General features: G+C 48.8%; 2 protein-coding genes across 8 annotated transcripts in view; one reads left to right on the top strand and one right to left on the bottom strand.

Annotated features, from left to right (window-relative positions):
- Positions 1–2,101, top strand: part of SH3D21 (SH3 domain containing 21) — a 32,308-nt gene extending 30,207 nt beyond the window's left edge. Inside the window, exons 17-18 of the mRNA XM_048501622.1 lie at positions 929–992; positions 1,143–2,101. Coding sequence (XP_048357579.1) covers positions 929–992; positions 1,143–1,247 — 169 coding nt within the window. The 3' untranslated portion in view covers positions 1,248–2,101. The remainder of the gene's footprint in view (positions 1–928; positions 993–1,142) is intronic.
- A 2,376-nt stretch (positions 2,102–4,477) lies between these two features.
- EVA1B (eva-1 homolog B) lies at positions 4,478–21,811 on the bottom strand. Of its 7 annotated transcripts, XM_048502518.1 has the most exons (5): positions 15,218–15,652; positions 12,632–12,857; positions 12,000–12,196; positions 7,998–8,084; positions 4,478–5,294 (listed from the first exon to the last, which is right to left on the bottom strand). In XM_048502518.1, exons 4-5 carry the CDS (start codon positions 8,062–8,064, stop codon positions 4,879–4,881), a joined length of 483 nt encoding a protein of 160 aa, XP_048358475.1. In that variant the 5' UTR covers positions 8,065–8,084; positions 12,000–12,196; positions 12,632–12,857; positions 15,218–15,652; the 3' UTR covers positions 4,478–4,878. The 7 variants fall into 7 exon arrangements, with proteins under 7 accessions (XP_048358475.1, XP_048358474.1, XP_048358470.1 ...); XM_048502517.1 differs by lacking the exons at positions 12,632–12,857; positions 15,218–15,652 and adding an exon at positions 21,619–21,811; XM_048502513.1 differs by lacking the exons at positions 12,632–12,857; positions 15,218–15,652 and adding an exon at positions 19,258–19,408.
- Between the last annotated feature and the right edge of the window lie 986 nt (positions 21,812–22,797).

Here is a 22,797-nt window from a genome sequence, read left to right on the forward strand (position 1 = left end):
AGATGTTCATAGACTACAATTCCCATGAGCCCTACCACTTGGCCATGCTGGCAGGGGCTGATGGGAATTGTAGTCCATGAACATCTGGAGGGCCATAGTTTGAAGACCCCTGGTCCAGAGGATAGGATATTTGGCCAGTGGAAGGATTCCAATAATTTAACAACCAGTTCCAAAAGGACTCAGTGGTGGGATTACAATCAGTTCTCTGAATTAGACCAAAAAAATTAGCTACCGGTTCTACTGAACTGGTGCGAATAGGCTGAATCCCACCACTTTATTTGGCCCACTGCAACGTACTATACCCCTGTCCCCACCAGTTGGATAAGTGTAGCAAATGTCCCTGGAAATGTTTCAGATCAGTAAAACCCTTCTATGTGCCATTGTCCCTGTCTATATCAGGCCCCACAGCCCACAAAATGAAGCTTTCAAGACTCAAGTTCTGGGTGGATGGAGCTGAAAGAGCACTAGTAAACACAATCATGTGTAGCTGAGCCCTTGTAGCTGAGCTCCAGGAGCTCTTAGTAAGTGCTTGGGTTTCATTGCAGGGTGACACTCTTCTGATCTGCGCACATCTGGTGGAGGGGTGGGGTGAGAAGATTCTGCTGAGAGTTGGGGTGCTGTGGGTGGCGTGCCTCTTTTGAACCATTCCTGGCTCCCAGACAATTGTGTGTCTCCAGCTTTACATGTTGACAGGATCCACTGCTTGAAGTATGGCTGTAATAAAATAATGCATGCAAAGCAGCACCATGCCAATGGGAAAAATTCCATTTCAGTGTGTCCCAGTGTTTGTAATTAGCTAGCGCTGTTTCATGTGTCTCCCTGGGTGACCCTCTGCCCTTTTATCCCTCCCTCCCAATAAAACGCTTCCCTCTTCGATTTGCCCCTTCGGGTCTGTGGGGTTTCATGCCTTCCCCCCCCACTCTTGCAGGAGTGAAATGGAAGAACTGAAGAAGCAGCTTGGTCAGGAACAGTCTAAGAGGGCAGCCCTGGAGGTAAGAAATTGCAGAGGGAGTGGAAGAGGAAGGGTTGCTGCTCAGCCCAGCTGGAATCGATAAAATCCCATCTTGGAGAATGCTGATTCCTGTGTTTGCCAAATGGAAACGCTGCCCTTGCCTCATCCTTGTGTTATTTATTTATTGCAGGCTGAGATCGAGCAGCTGAAGCATTCCCTTGTCCATGACTGTAGGGCCGTGATCTCCAGGGATGGAGCCCCAGTCCTTGGTGCTGCCTCACCGGTGCAGAACTAATGGCTGCCTGCATTCTCCCCCCAAGCAGTGCTGAGGGTAGTGGCTTTGTTCTCCCTTGGCCTGGAACTGCTGGGGAAGGATCCTGTCTTCTGTTCTGCAAAGTCTAGGGTTGGGTCTTCCTCCTGTCCCCGATCAATTTTGTTGGGGTCCCAGTGTGAACTGCAAGGCCCAGTGCCATTCTCTTTCCCTAACTGAGCTATTTTGCTTCATTTGGGCTTGCAGGGTACTGAGAGCACTTATCTTGCCCCCTGGGATGGCCTGAGGGTGGGGTTGGCCTTGGCCCGGCACAGTTGTGATTAAAGTGCCCAGGCGAGTCTTGCAGGCTGGTGCAGCTGGGATTGGTTTCATCTTCCCCTTGCTGCTGCCTGAAATTTCTCCCTTCTTGAGCAGGCATCTGCCCACAGGCTCAGATTTGTCAGTCAGTTTGACACGAGGAAGGCAGGCCAAGAAGCCATTGTACATGTGGTGCATGGGAAGATATTAAACTGATTTCATTTGTGGTTTTCCTAGACACTTTTTGCCAGTATACTTATTTAGAGGAAGCTGTTAGAATCCACATATTTGTTTTTGGTGGGAAGCCACAGCGGTTAAATTGTTCTACCCCCTGTCCATTTTGGGGGTCCCCTTTTTGCCTTCTTCTACCAGGAAATACTTGGTGAAAATACCCAACTGCTGTTGTTTTTAGTGGTTATAGTATGGGGCGGGGGGAGGGGGGTGGTTGTTGGAAATCAGGGATGAAGAAACACGCCTTTTCCTAGGGTAGCTGCTGACGACGAGGCCAAGTGGCTGGAACTTGTTATGCATAGTTGCAACTTCCTCTTATTTTAAAATTAAATATTTTTATATTAAAAACAGACTGCTCTCCCTTTCTTGTGTGTAAACAGTCAGTGATCCACAAAATATGGATTAATAGGTCAGATTTTATCCTTCCAGCTTTCTTCAGTGCAGTGACAGTACATGTCCTTTTGATCCTTTCAGGGTGAGGCAAAGTAGCTTGGGGTTTAGAAAGCAGAAGAGGGCAGGCTTAAAATAGTGGGTTCTTGCCTAGGCTAGATCTGAGCCTCATCCAATCCTATGTGTGAGTAGGGGCGGAGGGATTTCTTCAAGGGGGCTTCCCTATAGCTATTTAGGATGGGGCAATTTAGCAGGCCAGAGGGCTGTCTCGTGACCAACTCTCTGCCTCCTTCACAGTTGCTTGCTGAAGCCAATTGATTGCAGCAAGAATATTTGAGGGGAGATGGGGGCTTGTGTTTAACCCACTCCCCCTGTTATTTCCCTGTACACTCTGAATAGCCCAGACTAGGCAGTTTGGCCATGATTAGTACTTAGATGGAAGATCATTGAAGACCAAAGCTTCTATGCACAGGAAGGTAATGGCAACCCACCACCGTTAGTCTCATGCCTTAAAGACCCAATGATGGGGTACATAATAACTCAGGCACCGTGTTATAATCAGGCGCCCACGTAGGGCTGCCCAGTTCCAGGTGGTGGCTTGAGATTTCCTGCTATTACAAAAACAGAGCTCAATTGACCTAGAGAAAATGGCTGCTTTGGAAGGTAGGTTGTATGGCATGATAGACCATTGAAGTCTCTCCTTCCCTAAAGCCCGCCCTCCCCCGGCTCCACCCCCAAGATCTCCAGGTATTCCCCAACCTGGAGCTGACAATCGTACTCCTGAGCTTTCTCCTAGCCTGCCCTTTTCTCTTTCCTTGTCCCTGCTTGGGAGATGCAGTACTTTCAGGCTTCACTTTGCTAACGGAGGGAGCGGCCAAAATCAGTTTGACTCTGCTTAATTCCCCCACCCTCATCCATTTGCAGAAATGCCAAAAAGATCGAAAGAACAGGGTTGATGTGGATTGCAGTGCAGATACAATTTCCACCACTGGGTGGTGCCACCTTGCCCCAACAACTAGGGCCAGAATGTCTGGTGGAGGAATGTGGGTCTGGATTCCTTCCTATGTAGCCCCCATGAGCCTTATCTATGATGATTAAAAGCCTATGCAGTATTGAGGGAGCATCTGCTCAGCCCAGCCAGCTCTGTCTGGATCCCATTGGCTCTGTGCTGACACTGGGCAGGGAGGGGGCTTTCAGAATCCCCAGATGTGCCGTGAAAAAAGTATTTCCTCCTTGGGAAAGGATTTAAAATCTTGGCTTATGCGAGGAAGAGAGAGAGGGCACAGTTGGGCAGATGTGGGAAATACAAAACCAGACTCTGGGTTTTGCCAACAGTCAAGGGAGCAGGAAAGAACTTGAAGTGACCCCCCCAAAACACCCACCCCATCTGATTTGACTCCCCCACCTCCCCCATGATGTGGGTGGTTTTTATTCCCCAACACACCCTCCCCCTGCATTCCAGGCAGGCTTCTGCCTGGCCCCTTACCCTGCAGGAAAACATCTGGCTCCAATTACAGGGGCAAAGGATGGGCTATTTTTATTAAGCCATGTTGGGGGGGGGGGTGCTCTACACTCCCCTTTCTTGAAGAACTGTAATCCCACACCACCACTCCGACCTTTTTTTTCTTTTCTAAAGAAAAAGACATAGTGACTTCCATAATTACAAAAGTGATGGTAAGCCTTTGATTTGCAACCCCTGGTGGGTAAAGGATCTATGGGCATATCCCCATCTTGCATTGTAAACAAAGTTTCTCAGGAGAAAAGCATTCAGAGTGGATTGATGCTGTACCCCCGCCCGCCAATCCAACTCCCAAGGCAAAGAAATCTTTGCCAGTCTGGATGGGTAGACTTGTTAGGAAAATATACTGGGAATGCGGGGGTGGGGGGGAGGCTCCTCAGCTACCTTGAACCTTTCTGGCCCCACTGGAAACAGAAAGGTTGAACCCGCATGAGGGCTTTATATAAGACACACAAACACCACAGCTCACCTGTCTTTCTCACTGTTCACTGTCATGGTTTGTGACTCAAACTACCAAGAACAAAGCTGGCGTATGGGGCAGCTGGTACAGCATCTCTGTGTTGCTAGTTGTTCCTTCTCCCCACCCCCCTTCCCACTAAAGCAGGCACCATGCAAAACCCAGGGCAGGACCTGGGGGTATGTGGCTGCTTTGGCTGGCAAGCCCCCCTCCCCCACGGCAGGTTAGAAGAAGAGTTTGGATTTATATTCCACCTTTCTCTCGTGTTCCCTTCCTCTCCCCACAACAGTCACCTTGTGAGGTAGGTGAGGCTGAGAGAGTTCCCAAGAACTGTGACTAGCCCAAGGTTACCTAGCAGGAATGTAGGAGTGCAGAAACACATCTGGTTCACCAGACAAGCCTCTGCCACTCAGGTGAAGGAGTGGGGAATCAAACCCAGTTCTCCAGATTAGAATCCACTTGCTCTTAACCACTACACCACGATGGCTTTATCAAAGCAATTGTCCTTCAGAGTCCCCTTGTCATGGGGCACAAATGCTGGTTTCTGGCCAACATTGTGCACTGGTAACCCTCCCTCAAATGCCCCCCCCCCCCATTCCAGCTGCCCCTCAGGTAGTTCTGAGATATGTCTTGGTAAGTAAGTTGAGAGTGGCTCATTTCTGCAGATCTCCTCAATCTGTCCAAGCAATACCAAGAGGCCAAACAGCCCCCACCCCCAACTGTCCATCCTGCCTGAGTTTGGAGATCAACTGATTGCATAGTCAATAGTAGTGGACTCTGCCAATGGTCCCTGTACCCGTCCCCAGGATGTCGGGCTGCCCGTTGCGCCAGATCTCCCGAAGAATCCGCTCACGCTCCTCCAGCCGCTGGGCCCGTTCCAGCTCTTCCGCCGAGGCGAAGACATTGACTGCGAGGGTGCTGTCGGGTGTGCCGTGCGGCTCCAGGGGTAGCTCCGTCATGGACAAGGGGGGTTCAGAAGCAGCATGGTCCACTGTGTCTTCCTCCTCCTCTTCATCATCATCTTCATCCTCCTCAATGAATTCCTGCAGGCTTTTGCGGGACCTAGCCGGGATCACATGGGGCTGCCACGAGATGTGGATGACCAGCATGCACAGGGTTAATACAAGTCCAAAGCAAACACCCAGGACAAAGTACAGCCCGAAGCTCTCGGGGTGATCTGGAGGAAGAGAGACAGAGAACAGGCAGAAACAAGAGCTGAATGGGGGCAGGTAATCCAAAAATGTTGGTATGGTCACAGGATTGCCAATCTCGGGGTGGGGTGGGGGGGTTCCCTGAAGATCTCCTAGAATTATAGCAGATTGCAGGAATTTCACAACCCAGAGTTGGCAACACTAGGAATGGGAAAAGAGGTGGCTGGTCCCATTAATGGTCACCTGCTGAAGAACAATTTTAGTCTCAGACCAGCTGCTAGGAAGCAATTGCCCACATCCATGCAGGGTTGCCAAACTCCAGCTAAGGTCTACAGATGTCCCAGAATTACAACTGATCTCCAGTCCATAGAGGTCAATTCCTGTGGATAAAATAGCCACTTTTGATAATGGACTCTGTGGCATTATACCCCGATGAGGTCCTTCCACTTCCCAAACCCCACCTTCCATGGGCTCAAATTTCCAGGATTTTCTCTAGCTGGGAATTCTACTCCCACACGAGTTGCTTCCTGCAACATTTTGGGTTGTGAAGCTGCCTGATTTGTATTACTGGAGGGATATCCTGGCAAGGACACAGCAAAGCATGATGAAGTCTTAAACAAAGCTCAATTCTAAAGAAAAAATGAAGTCGATATTTATTTTTCTCATATAGATATACCCCCTTTTCCCCACTTCCCTCAAATAATGGCTGCTATACTTCTGTGCACTCTGACTAGCCTAACTGGCAATTTTTCTATAGTTAATTTGGGGACCTGGTAGTTTTTTTGATTAATTTAGTTAAATGCAAACCTTGGCCTAGTCCTTAGATATCATCTCCTGGAAGGGCAGCACCCATGGGAGGGGACAGAGAGGAAGCTCCTGAACTACAAGGCTCTCTTTCACTCTCAGTGGAGCTGGAATATCTTAGGGCTGCTCAGCTGATGACTGCAAGAAACCTCCCCCTCAGGGAGTCGGCCACCCCCACCCGTCTCGGCACAAGGCCTTGCAGATTGTGTCTGAAATCTATCCCTTCCGGTATAGATAACAATATCCGGTATAGATCACAACCGGTTCCAGTGGTGGGATTAAAATAATTTAACAACTGGTTGTTTACAAGCACCATTTTAACAACCGGTTCTGCCGAAGTGGTGCAAACCGGCTGAATCCCACCACTGGATGTACCTCAGAGGTTGCTTGCTGGTGCCCAATCCTCTAAGAAGTTCCTTGTGGAGAAGAAGGTAGATGGGAAGGATTCGTCAAGGATGGCCACTGTCTCTGGGACCTGGCACCCATGCTTGTTTGAATCAGAACACAACAGCACTTCCGGGCCTGTGGGAGGATTGCCTAGCTGCATTTTCGCACATCCTATAGCAGGATTTGGCAAAGTGCAAGCCCAAGCCAGAGTTCGCCTGGTTTCTCCTCCTTTCCCCAATTCCTGGGAAAATGGAATCGTTTGTATCCTGTTCAGTTCAGAGCCCTATAACTGATGCCAAAGTTGTCCCTTACAGTTCTCAGTCCTGTATTGCATGGTTGACTCCACATGCCATTTTGATCTCTATTCCGATGCCAACAATGTCTCCAATGCCAACAAGTACCCCCTCTGGCTGGCTCCTGTGTTGGGGCATTCCAAGGTTCTGTTGGCTGTTTCCCAGAGGAATCCCCACTTGGCTTCTAAGGGAATAGGAGTCCCTAAGCCCCTGTTATCCTCTTCTGCTTTTTATTCCCCTATAATTCCTGACTTCCCTTTCTTGAGAGCTACATGTGGCACAAAGGTATGTGTGTATATTTGGGATTCTCAGATGGACATGGGTATTTGGTGACCGGTATTATTTTGATGGCTTTTAGTGTACTAATCGTTTACCTCAATAAAAGTTAGTCTTGTTGTACAGTATTTCTGAGTCTCAGGGTTTTTTGTTTGTTTGTAGCTTGCCCTACTGCCCCACTTCTCGGTCAGAGCTATTCCTTGATTTGTGTTTGCTTCACCTTGTCACAAGCTGGGTATAAACCCTTAGTCAGCAACTCCTGTCAAAATAGGAGGGTTTCCTGTTCTCCAGAATGAAAGACGGGATCACATTCACACAGACACAGGTCCAGCTCATGAATATCTTCCCAACCCCACATAACATTATTGGCCACTTTGGGTGTCTGTCAGAGAGAGAGGTCACATGCACAGGAGCTGAGAGACCTTGAGGTTTGAAGCAGACCCCAGGACATCCTGGGGATAATTTCCTGGAACAGAGAAAGTAGCCAATGCACTGAAACTCAATCATAATGATCCACACCAAGCCCATCAGTCCTACCTGGTGGTCTATGAAGGCTTCCACAGACCTACATTCAGAGGTGGGATCCAGCTAAGGGAGTTCTCGGCTACAGGTTCCCGAGAGTAGAGTTACTGAAATGTTATTTGTGCAGTGTGTGCCGAGAGAGGGTTACCTGAGTGGTGAGGATTTTGCTGCCCATGTGATTTTTGCCTAGGCGTACAGCCTCCTCCTCTCAGCAGTAGAGTCGCAGAACCCATTGGCAGACTGCGCCTGCGTGCAGTTATTAGACTTTCCTCACTCAAGGACTGGCGAAGCGGTTGCGTCCTTGCCACAGCCCCGCCCAAGAATGCCCCGCCCCCGTCGTGCCCCACCCAGCCCCATTGGCGCTATGCCACAGTTTGAATCCCACCACCATGGGAACCTGTTACCAAAATTTTTGGATCCCACCACTGCCTACATTTATGTACTCACCTCGGATGTGTGCATACGCCGCCATGCTGTTGCTCAAGAGCTCCATCTCCTCCTTGTGGGTTTCCATGGTAACTTCTTCAGTGGCACCTAAGAGGTGACAGGAAGCCATCTTAGGAAAAGGCAGCTTTTGCCCCATTCCACAGAATCGGGCCTTCTCCAGAGGGATAAGGAGCTCCCAAAATAGACTCTCCTCAGCAGGCTTCAGCAAACCAGTACAGGCTCCTCATTCACACAGAGAGATCCCTCCCCCACAGCTTTGGTCTTCTAAACAAAGAGCATTTTATGGTCTCAAGGACCTCAGAGAGAGGTTAAAATAACATCCAAATTTCTCTTAAAGGGGGAATTATATAGTTTACATCCCTGGTCATTTAAAAGTGTGAAGGGCTAACCAAGATGCAATAAAATGGCCTATTTGTACTCACCGCTGAGATGGTTAAAAGCTAGCAATAAAGGAGCTTTGAATGGAACCCGGTGCCGCCTTTAACCAGCCTAGTACTTTGAACCTCTCTGGGGCCTGTCACGAGATTCCCAGAGAGAACTGACCATGCCAGAAAACCCTGTGACAGTCATCCCAGGAAATGCAAGAGGGTAGGGATGCCCAGCACCGCAATTCCCTCACTGCGTGGTACTTCCAAGATTTGTTTGAGCTAGCTGAGATCTTGAAAATCTCCCCTATTTAATAATCCTGAAAAAAATGAGAGCAAATGGAGAGGAAGACTTAGCCAACCCTCTTAAGATTCATGGCAGAGTAGGGCTTTGAACCTGAGTTTATCAGGCACAGCCCCCCCCCCCCAGCCCCTGTGCCTTGCCCCATCATGCAATGCACTTTGTGCTTATGCTATAGCTCAGTGATGGTGAACCTTTTCGAGACCGAGTGCCCAAATTGCAACCCAAAACCCACTTATTTATCGCAAAGTGCCAACGCAGCAATTTAACCTGAATAACCCCCTCGAGCAGGGGCCAGCCTGCTGTAGCCTCCAGCAAATCCCACATGTGCCACTTTGTGCCTCTCTAGCATCTCTGCTGCCTCTGCCCCCCCCCCCCCGGCAGCAGCCACCTAGAGCACAGGCTCACCAGCCAAGTCCTCCCTGCTCGCTGAGATGCATGCACATCAAGTCCAGCAGCCCAGGCCAGCCTAGATATAGGGGGGCAATTCCTCCCCCCCACATGATGAACTCTGTGCATGCGTGCCCACAGAGAGGGTTCTGAGTGCCACCTCTGGCACCCGTGCCATAGGTTCGCCACCACTGCTATAGCTGTACATTCTTCCCTCCTGAACTGAATCGTAGTGAGCTCCCCTCCCCACAATACACTTCCTGTCACTCGGTAAGGGAAAGAAGCATCCTCAGCTGTGGGAAGATGATTTTCTGTTTGGAGACCGGACGTTTCCTCTTCCTCTTCCCCCTCCCTTTCTGGCACCACCGGTCAATCACTCAGGTCACATCTATTTCTAGCAGGCGGCGCGGACTTTGTGGAGTCCCTGGTGAGGGTGAGGCCATGCTCTAGTGTGGGAACTATACTGGAAAGATCAAGATGCCAAAGCAATGAAAAGGCGATAGGGAAATGGCAAAGAAACAGTATAGTTTGGGTCGGCGTTCAGCAGTGCAGATGCTAGAGAGTTACCCATGACAGTAAATGGCTCTTTCCAGGGAGGGTGTCTGAATTCAAACAGAGGGACTAAAAGATGAAGTTCCAAAGCAGATGAATGGAAAGCTGAAATATCATCAAATCCTGATGGTATACAGCAGGGGTCCCCAAACTTTTTAAACAGGGGGCCAGTTTACTGTCCCTCAGCCTGTTGGAGGGCCGGACTAAAAAAAAATATGAACAAATTCCTATGCACAAATGATTGTAAAATGTTTGATTTCACCTTTCAGCCTTTCTATCATGGTCTATTTTTAGAACAGTGACCAAAGTATGTCAAGTATAGGGCGGGCTCCAAATATTGTTGGGGAGGCTGTGGAATACCTTCCCCTGTAAAAAAAAAAAAGCAGAACTTTCCCAATGAAGCATTCCATCTAACCCAGGATCAGGTATCTTCCTGGGTTCTTTCCTCCCTAGCAGCCAGCGAGCGATTCGCCAGCCTGGCTGATGCCAATGGGAGTGAGGCGGAACAGAAAGCCTGAGAGCAACACATGGAGTAGCCGAGAGGAGGGCGGAGCAGGAATTGCCACATGTAAGGTTTCCAACTCTGGGTCAGAAAATTCATGGAGATTTGGGGGTGCCATCATGTAACTGCAATCAACAGCCGTTGGGGCCGGTTCCTCCTCTCCCTCGAGCCCCCACTGCACATGAATGGAGCCATTTCCACCATGCTTGGCGTTCGATGGGTCGGATAAATGCTGCCTTCAGGGGGCCAGCTTACTTGGCCCTCGGGCCGGTGAGGCTCTTGGGGACCCCTGGTATACAGAAATCAGGCTCTTAAAGAACGCTACTGTAAAATTGTGGATCTTCTTTTAAAAGTATGTCATTTGTTGCAAAAATCTTTCTCACGACAAAAAGATAGGAAAGTTACAAACATAATGCAGATTTTTAAAAAGGCACTGAATGGGGGAGCCAAGTAATTACAAGCCAGTTTGCCTACCCTGAGCTCTGAATAAGTGGCTGGAAGCTGATATTCAAGACAGAATGATGAAACACATAGAACTTGTAGCCCCTCCCCATTACTGTGCTTCAGATAACAAGACCAAATGGCCATGGTGTGGTTAAAGTCTTCTGATAACTGAACATTCATCAGATACTGAACATTTAGAATGTAGGGAAATTTAATAAATAGAAAAATGGTCTGTTCAAACATTTAGGCAGAGCAAGGGTACAAAGAAAAGGTGAAAGCCATGATCCCCTTTTTCGACACTTGACACTTGAAGTGCAAACAGGACAGGTTAGTTTTTCTTGAAACAGCAGTTGTTTTAAGTTCAGCATTTTCCTCTGTTCAGTTGGAATTTCTTCCCATTGTCCTTTACCACATGGGAAAGGTGGAATCCCTAGGCAAAGGTTTAGTGCTTTATGGCTTGCTCCTATTCAATGAAGAGAGCAAATGGAAGAGCGTTTCTTTCCTGAGCATTTATAACCTCCCTTTAGGAGAGTCCTTCTTTCCTTAAGGTCATTCCGATCTTCTTGCCCAAAGAGGAAGAGAAAACTTTATAGACATTTGGCTGTCTCCCTCTCTGTTCCTTTAAGTGCAACACTCTAGAAAGGTGTGAGATGGTAAACTCCCTCCTGCCTAATGCAAGTTTGCAGCCTAGTCCCAATTCATAAATGGAATGGTTGAATTACTGAGGTGAATTTTAGGGTGGAGGTCATTTTCCCACACCCAGATATAGACCTTCCAGGGGTATCTGGTTGGCTACCCTGAAAAATATAATGCCGAGCTAGATGGGACCACTGGTCTGATCCTGCTCTGCTACTCTTCTATTGTTATGGTTCTTTAGGGTCAGGGAATAAATCTGAGACTCTGAGGGGCAAAGCTGAACAGAATGGCTGTGCAGGCACTGGACTTGAATGACAGGAGTCCCCAACTTCAGCTAATTAACTCAAAATGCTTGGAATACTCCAAAATGCTTTACAGATGCTATATTGCCACAACCACACTGGGGCACAGTTTCCTTATTTGGACAAGTCATTCTTAGCCTAAGTTCCTCACTTGTATAATGGGAACAACTTTCCGTGCATGACTATTATGGCAGCAAACACAAGAAATTTAGCAAAGCATTTTGTAAATTGACTGAACTTAGTAAGAGAGAACAGGACCAAAGTTGCTTCCTCTGAGATCAGGTGCCAGTACCAAATCCTGGACCATATTAGCCAGCAGTGCAGTCTCCTGAGTTCATGCTGAGTCCCTTTTCTACCCTGTTAACAACACCTTCCCCACGTCAGCGCTTGGGAGCAAGGTTTCCTACTCAGAGGGTCTAACTTCCATGCCAACTTATCCCCTTGGTCCATCTTCCCAAAGTGAGCAGGGCTTGAAAACTGTTCCAAAAACATAAGCAAAGCTTCCTTCACCTGAGAGATTGCTCCCGGTATGGAAAAGGTCACAGCAGAAGTGAAGGCTTTCAGCAGGGCAGGAGTGACTAGGTCCTATTCCCAAGCCATTTTAGGAGTTGGTGTGCATTTGCACTGACTGTCGGGGTTCCTTCATCTGAAGTTCAGGGTTCAGTTCTGGAGGTGTATCTATTAAATAGCAAGTCCAAGAGAAGAAACTGGCAAGAAAAGACAGAGGAAAATGGGGAAAACTGAGTCAGAAGAAAGAATTAAACAGAAATATGCAGCGCCTCAAATGTTTAAATTCCAGCCAGGAGCGTCGCCTTTTCTCCAGGAAGGAGAGTCCTTGGAGTAAAGCTGTGAGTGGAAGGACTTTTCTAGGCCAGGGGTGTCCAACTTTGGCCCTTCAGATGTTCATGGACTACGATTCCCACCAGCTCATGGGAATTGTAGTCCATGAACATCTGGAGGGCTAGAGTTGGACACCCCTGTTCTAGGCTTTGCCTTTGTTTACAAAATGTTTATCATTGAAAGATGGGGCCTAAATCTTTAAAATATCTGAAAAGAAGTTATTTTAATACCTTTTAAAGAAATCTTTAAAATACCTGAAAAAATAATCAGATAAGCCTAATTCCCCCCTCCCCCAAGCTTACCTATTCCTTCATTCTGTCAAACTTCAGATTCCAAATTTTGGGGGGCTCAAGACAATCTCATTTAGATTTTGAGGTCAAGTTCCATGCACGTGGATGGATTTGGAGGCAGACAGGCCAGGGAGTTTGCAGGAAAAGGGCAAGTGTTTTGCAGGGACCCTCTGGGACTTTAGAGATGCCAGGTAGCCCCAAAAAATGACCAGCTCATCAAAGCCAATACCAGCCATATCTGCAAACAAACGCACACCTGTGAGTGGAAGACTCTGGCAGCACTATGACAAGAACCAGGCAACTGGACAGATATGGTACATTTGTCATCTCTCATGCGTGTGCAAATGTCATAGAATCATAGAACCATAGAGTTGGAAGAGATCCCAAAGGTCATCAAGTCCAACCCCCTGCCATGCTGGAACACATAATCAAAGCACTCATGCCAGCCAATCTTTTAAAACTCCAAAGAAGGAGACTCCACCACACTCCGAGGTAGTGCATTCCACTGTCAAACAGCCCTTACTTTCAGGAAGGTATTCCTGATGTTTAGGTGGAATCTCTTTTCCTTCACCTTGAACCCATTACTCCTGGTCCTAGTCTCTGGAGCAGCAGAAAACAAGCTTGCTCCATCTTCAACATGATATCCCTTCAAATATCTAAACAGGGCTATCAAATCATCTCTTAACCTTCTCTTTCCTAAACTAAACATACCCAGCTCCCTAAGTCTCTCCTTGCAGGCCATGGATTCCAGACCTTTCACCATTTCGGTTGCCCTCATGTCTGCTGTTTGTCCGTGCGTGTATGTTGCTAAACAGAGGCCAAAAGTTTCCGTCTAGATCAGGAGTGTGGGAGTCATTGCTGGAGGGAGTGGGAGGAATCTTTCTACCCCTTTACAGTTACCCAGGGGCTGAACTGGGTACTTTGTCATTGTCTTCAACGGCTCCTAGCACACACTTTTAAAAAATCTGTAGGAAGGTACAAAGGTTATTATCTCTGCAACGGCTTGTTGTTCTCTTTTGCCCGTGATATTCCATTTAAATGCTTACTCCTCTGAACCACTCCCCAACGCCTAGCATTTTTGCAGAAAAGAAAGGAAAAAGATGGTTTTAACAAATCACCTGCAAAAATATTTGTAAAACTGAAAAAAACAACAACCCAGGAAATGTTTGATTCCAGAGGACAAAGCACAGATGCTTTTTCTCATTAACTGTTTGTGATTTCGTTTTCTTTGTTCTTTAAAAACGAAGCAAAATAATAATACACATTATCCAAACTCCCTTGGTAGGGAGGGGGCTTTAAACGTCCAGCCCAAAGGCTTTAATCAAAACTATCCCATTGATTACAGAAATAATGTGAAGAACGCATCAGCTCCGAGTCTGCCTTTTTGTTTTCTGGTGTTGAAGACTGACACTGTCCTCCTTTTGCCTGTTCAGCTTAAAAGGTATCTCAGAGGTTCCCTCGTAAAACATGGTATTTCCAGAAAGGTTCTGCTGGATTTGGAAAGGGAGTGAGGAGAGGGAAAGGGGGAAGGGAGAGAAGAGAAAGGAATTTCAAAGGGAAGTAAAAGCAGTCGCAGATGACCCAGCAAATCCGGGCCTTATCCCACCCCCAGACGCCACCCGAACTGCTGTGATGATAAATCCATCTGAGCCGGAGGGTTTAAGCCGGAAACCTCTCCGGTTTGGTCCAGCTATGCAGAATGAACTGGAAAATGAGTAGAATGAGAGTCAGTGTCCTAAGCAGGACTGGCAACACTTGGCTTCAGATGACACGCCGGTTATTTGGCCCACTGCTATAGGAAAGCCGGGAGTGCAGAAACTGGCGCTAGGGTGGGGTTTCCAGTCAAAATCCAAACTACTGATCTACAAACCTGTTTTTAATGGCAAGATGTGCTAAAGGCAAGGGTGACTATGAACATGCACAGAGTGTTTGCCTCACATCCAACACGTCCCGGGACCTTCATTACAAAATAGCTTAAAACGTATTAAGTCCCCATACCTCCTCTCTCCAAAACAGCCGCTCTATTATCATGAAGCGACCCGAGCAACCTGTTTGAGGCTCATGATGTGACTTCTTAAAGTTTCAACAGTGGGTTTTGTTTGCATTCTCTGCAAAACATCAAAATCCAAAAGAGGTAGACAGCTTTGGGTTTCTGGCCATTTTAGAAGGGACATGGTGGTGAGGAAACCCCAAAGCTGGATAAAGTTCTAAAGGACAGGAGAAACCCTTTTAATACAGGGTTTTGCACAGGTCACTCAAAACCACTTTTCTTCAACTAATTTCTGTTTCCATCTAGTCCAACACGTCATTAAGATCTTATGGGGGACTTAACTGGAACCTGGGCTCCTGGCCAGTGAGCCTCTGAGCACGTGCGGGCTTTTCTTTTCCCAGTAACCAACTTCTAGACATTCCCACTGGTGCCAACGCCATGAAAGCACTCAGAGCAAGCATTTACCTGTCCTTTCCCAAAACTGAAACAAGAGTTCCTGAGGGTCCAGGGTCGTGACAGTGGTACATAACCCTACAGCTAAGCTAACCTGTCTCAAATGCCCCTTCCTGGAGGGAAACGAACAGCAGCCGCCTACAGTGTGAGCTTACCTGGAGCAGTGCCGGCAAACCGTTACCAGTGCTGTGTTCCTTCCATTCCCAGCCTCTGGCAGCAGCAAGGGGGCTCTGACAGAGGGACCGAGTGGAGGCCTCTCTTTCCAAAGGAGCCCCTTGAGTCGGGAGGGAGCTGCCAGTGGAAACTGCTGCTCACTTCCTTGCAGCTGGAAGAGCACAGTAAATAAAAGGGAGGACCAAGCTGGCTCCCTTTGGACTGCAAAGCCGCCTCCTCCCGCCGAGCAGGAAGCCGCGAGTGAGTGTGTGCGCGCTTGTGTGTGCCGAAGAAGAGAAGGCCTGCTGTTTCTCTGGGTCCTGGGCTCCCAGGCGGAGGGCCAAATGGCAGAGACGGGCATGGGTGGCACTTCTGGAAGCTAGTAATTTGAAGGTCCCAAAAAAAGACGTCTTTCTGGGCAGTTGGTGTTTGTTTAAGGGAACTGCGGTGCCCTGGAATGAGGGAGGCTTCCACAAAAGACTCCCTTTTCTCTTGAATTTCCCCACAGGTTGGCACTGAGGCCAGATGGGACGGCTTGTACAGTCAGCAGATATAAAACCCCTCATTTTGGCCTCTTCACGCCTGACCCTACACTCCACTGGGTGCACGCAGAGGTGTTGGATCTTACGCAACGTCTGAGCTGAGTTACACTGCTGAATTTCCTCCTGTATGGCTGACCACAGCGTTTCAGTGATCGGGGACTCTCTGTCCATGCTCAAAGACACCCTATTATGATTTCTTACCTTCCAAGACTGAGGTTGTGGAGGTACACTGGATTGCATTGTGAACCAAACGGTGCCATGGCCTTATAGGCAAGTGCCAAATTACATACTGCTTCTGAAAATTGGACCTTGCAGAGTATTACATGGTAAATTTAGATCAACACAGTAGGAGAGAATGTCAGCCATGTGGTCACATCACTTCCCCTGGAGTCTGGTGGTTGGCACACCCCACAAGGGTGTTCCCCCCCCTTTTTTTTAGAAATTGGCCTTTCCTGCTCCACTGCCCAGACTGTCACAAACATCTCCCAAAACTAGCCCCTGGAGAGACCACAACTGGGCCTCTAGCTCTTGCATGTTTTTCAAACCTAGGCCCTTCAAAGCTATCATTTCTGGAAAGCCAGATGTGGGAACAAAACTTCAGAAAAGCCACCAGGAACTGTCTGGTTCTTCCATGCCCCCTCCCCACCCCAAAGCTTCCTGTGCAGGGAGTGTGGGTCTCATGTCACCTGTATCCAGAAGCCTGATCAACAGGTCTCAGGCACGCTGGGGACAATCAAATGGGCAGGCTCCAGTATGCGGCTTAAAGGGAGGAATCTGTCAGTAAAGAACAGTGGAGAACCAGGTTCAATTCCCAGCTTCCCCACGTGAAGCCTGCTTGGCCTAGTCACAGTTCTCTCAGAACTCTCCCAGTCCTGCCTACCTCACAGGATGCCTGTTGTGGGATGGGGGAAGGAAGGTGATTGTAAGCCACAAACTCCTTACAGTAAAGAGGGGTATAAAGACCAACTCTTCTTCAAAAGACACTGCCTATTACATAGGTTCAAGGGATGAACTGGGGGCAACCTAAGCTTTGAATTCTTCAGTTAGGAGCCTGGAGGATCCCCTCAAAATTCTTTGTATGATCTGGGCTTTGTGGGTATGTCCCGGCCTTAATCTGAGCTGGGGCTGAGTCCCAAGCTAATGCTTCTGCACACGTGCAGAGAGCATTCCCCTACAAACCTTCCTACCTCTTGAGTCAAGGAAAGAGTTTCAAAGCCGCGTCTTTTAGGCAGCAACATCACTCCTGGAGTGGAACAGAGTCCTCTCCCCACCGCCCTGCATTGGCTGCTCCTGACTGGGGCCTCAGAAAGGCCACGTGCTCGCTTTGCAGCTGGGGCCCCGCTGCAGTTTGGCTGCTGCAGCTTTCCTGGGACCAAGAGCAACGACCGACTGCTCAGGTCAGCCGAAGTGGGGGAGTGGAGGCAAGAGCCGCCAGATCCTGTTTTTTCCCAGCAGAAACATCCCGACGGATGGGGACGATGGATGAAGGGAGAAATGCAAAAAATGTGACACATCAGCAGAGACGAGCCAAGCCAGGCCGACTGCAGTAAAACCAGGTCCCCCCAGGCTCTTGGCAAGGCGTCTGGCAGCTTAGCAGAGAGACGATTGGCCAACCACTAGCCAGAAGGTGACTGGGAGCGGAGGGGGGGGGGACACACTGAGCCCCTTCCTGTTGATGGGGGTGGGGAGGGGATCTGGTCCTATTAAATTGTGGATCTTTCCTCCTCTCCATGATAGCTCCCTTCTGGAGGGACAAACCCAATCTAAAACTGCAGAACAACGAAAGGGTTGACTGGCTAGAGCGGGAAGGGCTGTCCACATGGATTAGGAGTCCAGGCGTAAGTTGGAGATTCATCGCCACAAAAAGGAGTTGAAGCCCCCACCTTAGACGGGCAGTGGAAGGACCCTGGCCTCTGCTGAGCCTTGATGGACAGTTCAGAGATCAAGAGAATTTGCCCTCAACTGGTCCTGCTTTTAAGAGATCCTTGGTTCCCTCCCCACAATTATGCAGCTCTGTAAAAGTCCAGATAAACCTCACATTCCTGCCCTCCAGTATCTGGATGGCCTCCAAAAACTGGTTAATTATTGAGGCAAAGTAAAGAGGCTTGAAGTACAGCAAAAGGGCAGCAGAGGCACAGATTGGCTGGCCTTGCCAACTCACGTTTATTGCATTATTTATTCAAAACACTTATATCCATCCCACCCTTCCATCCTGTGAAAAATGGACAGAGGATCCCTCAGGGCCAAAGCTGCGATTTCTTAACAGCTGCCTGACCAGGAGAATTAGCAGGCAGACACCACACAATCCTGATGGCTGAATGCTTTGCAGTGGGCCCCCAAACCCCATAGATGAGGGAGGGAGTTTCTGCAAGCTCAGGGGATAGAAATGATTGATTATTTTGATGTTGTCCATCTGCTGTTATATGACATTTTAATTAGTTTACTGTATGGAGGAACTATGATGCAAACTGCTCCAAGCCCATGCAGATGGGGGGGGGGGGAGAAGAAGAGGAGTTTGAATTTATACCCCACCTTTCTCTCCTGAAAGGAGTCTCAAGGTGGCTTACAAGCTCCTTTCCCTTCCTCTCCCCACAACAGACCCCTTGTGAGGTAGGTGGGGCTGAGAGAGGTCAGAGAGAACTGTGACTAGCCAAAGGTCACCCAGCAGGAATGTAGGTTCACCAGATAAGCCTCTGCCACTCAGGTGGAGGACTGGGGAATCAAACCTGGTTCTCCAGATTAGAATCCACCTGCTCTTAACCACTACACCACGCTGGCATAAAATGGCATATTGGACAGCTGTCCAATAATCCAGTAAATACTGACTGTTGTGAGTTTTCCAGGCTGTGCGGCTGTGGTCTGCCAATTTTTGCTTCTAACATGAGAACATCTCACCGTGACATACCTCTGAAAATGCCAGCCATAGATGTGGGTGAAACGTTAGCAGCAAAAACTCCCGGACCATGGCCACACAGCCTGGAAAACCCATAACAGCCTTGGTGTGAAAGCCTTTGATAAATCCAATAAATAAAGAAATAGGAACACTGGCTTTAATATGGCCTCAGCACACCACCAAGGGGTGGGGGCAGGGCTGACCAGAACCTGAACTCCAGTTGTTCTGGAACCTCTTCTCAATGGTGTGCCCTCCACTTTGTAGTATGGAAAGAAAATAATAATGTTCTTCTGAGCATATGCAAGATACTTTCCTCTTGCCATGGCTGACGGCAGCAGCGCTGAGATAGGGAGAAACCGTTTCCAACTGAGTGTGGCTCAGACCCAGCCCTGCAGAAGCCAAAGTCCAAAGAGGGTACATCTGAAGCAGCAGAGTTGGACCCCTGCTCTGGAGAGATCCCTGCAGGAGACCAGACCGAACCGCTATCCTTTTTACACAGGACAGTGCCGAAGTCCCATGAAATACAGAAAACATTTCTTTTTCTCCAGCTCCCCACAGTTTCTCATGGGGAAAAGCACAAAATGTTGCCCCTCCAACTTGTACTCACCCAAGGACTGGAGCTAAGCAACTTGGGGGCCCCCTGAGGTCTCTGGGAGGCCAAGACGGAGAGCTTCCCCTGCGCCAAACCCCCGTTTTGTCTTCTTGCTTGTACGGCAGAAGCCAGGCCGGGTCTGGTTCCCATTACTGCTGCCGAGCAACAGGAAATGGTTTCCAGGGGACTTCCCTGCCCCCCCCCCCAAATACACAGCCAGTGAGATGTGGGGAGCAGAGTCCATCTGCCTCCAGTGCTCTTGATTTCCTGCCCACCCCATTTGTGGTGTCAAGGCTGTGCTGGCACATTCAGGGACCTGGGTGAGAATTGGCATGTCCAAAACACCTTTCTTTTTAAACATTAAACCTTAAATTCCTCACAAGTGGGAGGGAGGGAGGGAAAATTCAATCTGAAATCGGGAGCAGCAACTTCTGCCTGGAGAGGGGGAAGGAGCACAGTTTGTGCGTTTGCGCATGTGAGTGTGGAAGCGGAACCTAGAGTTGCCAACTCTGGGTTTGAAAATTCCCGGAGTTTTGGGGATCAAGCCTGGGAAAGGCAGCGTTTGGGGAGGGGAGGAAACTCAGCAGGGGACAGCGTCTTAGAGTCAATCCTCCCAGGCAGCCATTTTCTCCAGGTCAGGGGTCTGCAACCTGCGGCTCTCCAGATGTTCATGGACTACAATGCCCATCAGCCCCTGCCAGCATGGCCGATTGGCCATAATGGCAGGGGCTGATGGGAATTGTAGTCCATGACCATCTGGAGAGCCGCAGGTTGCAGACCCCTGCTCCAGGACAATTTATGTTTGTTACCTAAAAATCAGTTGTAAATTTGGGAGATGTACTTGCCCCATGTGGGACCTGGTGACCCTCAGGAGGCAGATACAGCACAGAACGAGGTCTGTGGTTTCAAGGGAGGGTGGACAAGATTTAAACCTTGGTGGAAGCAAAGCGGGGGTGGTGGGGTGGCAGGCTTTACACGACACCTTAAAGACTTACTATTTATTAATAATAAATGTAATCATAAAGGCTATTTATAATAATATAATAAATAATATTTCAACACGAGTCTTTGTAATGGCGGCCCGTGACTTGCAAAAACTTATTTGGAAATAAATCAGTTAGATTCAAGTCTGGTAGCACCTTAAAGACACACAAAATTTTCAGAGTATAAGCTTTTGAAAGTCAAAACGCCCTTTGTTAAATACCAGTATGAATGGAGATGTCTGAATCTTTATAGGGGTGTTGTAAAAAATGCTTGTAAAGGATGCCAAGGTATCCCTGCATACGATCATCAGCTTGAGTAGAAGAGCTGAGGGAAACTGCTTGGGGGCAGAAAAGTAACATCTGCAGTGAAATAAGAATCTAATGTCCCTATTCAGTCCTGGGGGTGGGGGTGGGGGGTGTCCAGTATTCTGAACTTGTGAATGAACTCAAGTTTCAGGTTCACTTTTTTACTTGACTACTTTTATTTACTGCTCTGCTGCAGGGCTACTCTCTGAAACTGAAATAAAAGTTAAACCTTTTGGGCCCCTCCCGCACATGCATAATAATGCTCTTTCAATCCACCTTCAATGCACTTTGCAGCTGGATTTTACTGTGCAGAACAGTAAAATCCACTTGCAAACAGTTGTGAAAGTCCATTATTTCTGCATGTGCGGAAGGGACCTAAGGTGCCGTAGTACTTCAGTTTTAATGTGCTACAGCAGTTTACACGGCTACCCTCGCCATTTGCGCAGCAAGCAAGTCATCTGCCTTATGAGAGATGCTGGAGAGAGAGCAAAGGCCCGGGGAAGAGCGCGTTGGCATCACCAGGTGCACGGGAAGACCAGATCCCAACATGCACCTGTTGGGGCCGGGCGACTTCACTTTGGGGCGGAGTTCTTTCAATTCCACTGGGTGCAAAGCAACTGAATGCACGGTATTGTCAAAGGCTTTCACGGCCTGATTCAACTGGTTGTAGTGGGTTTTCCGGGCTGTGTGGCTGTGGTCTGGTGGATCTTGTTCCTAACGTTTCGCCTGCATCTGTGGCTAGCATCTTCAGAGGTGTATCACAGTGTGAAGTCTGTTACACACTATGTCCAGTATCTGGTGTGTAACTATAGTGTGTAACTATCTGGACATAGTGTGTAACAGACTTCCCTCTGTGATACACCTCTGAAAATGCCAGCCACAGATGCAGGCGAAACCAGACCACGGCCACACAGCCCGGAAAATCCACCACAACCAGTTGAATGCACGTTGTTTGCCAACTCCGAGCAACAGCTGCAAAGGTTGCCACTTGCCAGCCTCCAAAACGAATGCTTGCAATTGCTTTGCACGTGTGGGCGCACAGTCCCAAAGGCTGGTGTTTTTGCCTCAACAGCGTCACATCTCTTACTGTACGGGCCGGGTCCCGTCCACCGCTGGGGATTCCGATCAGCCCTCGGCTTGCCTTCAGGGCAGCTCTTCTTGCAAGTTCTCCGCCTTTCTTGGTTACAGCCCCCCGAAGCCCGGGATTCCAACCAGCGCTGCAGCTCCGCAAGCCGTGCGCGTTCAGCACTCAAATACGTGTGGCTGTCTCCCTCCCTGGAATGGCAGCGAAGCCTCTGCGCCCCATCCAATCGCAAAGCCCGCACTATGGCAGCGCCCAGCCTTCCAACTCCATCCCGACGGGGGCGCAGCTGCGAAGGATGCTCAGCACCAGTCTTTGCTGGAGCAGCGGCTGGGCGGGCAGGCAGTCCACGGGCGCCCCCTGGTGCCCAAACCTGGCTATCGCGGTCCACCTTGACCCCGGTAAACAAGCACCCCTATGCCAGGGGGCTTTGTACTCAGCAGAGTGTCTTGCATGAACTAGGCTGCTCATAAACCTTACATAGGCATCATAGTTCGGACTCCCGCAGGCGTCCCCTCCCTGTGGCCAGAGAAAATGGCCCAGTGGCTGCTCAGAGCCCTTCGGGGATTGGGCGGTATAAGAAAACTAATAAATAAAAATAGGGCAATCACTGCGAGAGGAAACTTAATTCGAAATTATCAATCTAGCCCTCCCTAGCAGCACTGGAATTCTTTTAGAAAGGCTGTCAGCCAAAAAACCCTCACCCAAAGAACCCTTTACGCAGTACCACACCCCCTCCCCAACCCCTCTGAACCAGAATCCAGTTTCACTCAGTGGCAACTAGTTATGCCTACAGGGCCGACAAACAGAAAAGAAGTCCTGCCTCCGCTTCCTGGCTGGCAATGGCTTTCACAGGTTTGCTGTCTCTGTACATGGAGACCCTTCAGTCATCGGGATAATCCCCCTCCTTGTATCTATCCAATCCCCTTTTAATGTTCATGACCATCACTATGCCCATTGGTTGGAAATCCATAATTCTACCTACATATTATAATATTCCTGGAGCAAGTGCCTTTCCCATTGATGCATATTCAGTCTCATGTGTACCACAGCTTAAATTGCAGTTCAGCTGAACCAGTTTCCCTGGCACATGCTTTCAACAGCAAAGCGAGTTGCTCTAGAATACAAATTCTGCCGCTTTCCCCATTCTTTAGCCACCTTGGCACAAAAAGAAGCCAGTCCGTC

The sequence above is a fragment of the Sphaerodactylus townsendi genome, linkage group LG06, assembly GCF_021028975.2.
Source record: "Sphaerodactylus townsendi isolate TG3544 linkage group LG06, MPM_Stown_v2.3, whole genome shotgun sequence".
Classification (NCBI taxonomy): domain Eukaryota; kingdom Metazoa; phylum Chordata; class Lepidosauria; order Squamata; family Sphaerodactylidae; genus Sphaerodactylus; species Sphaerodactylus townsendi.

Coding starts and splice junctions, on each gene's coding strand:
- EVA1B (XM_048502519.1), bottom strand. CDS start 8,064: ATGGAAACCCACAAGGAGGAGATGGAGCTCTTGAGCAACAGCATGGCG. Junction 5,295..7,997: donor GGCGTATGCACACATCCGAG/GTGAGTACATAA, acceptor CTCTTCCTCCAG/ATCACCCCGAGAGCTTCGGG.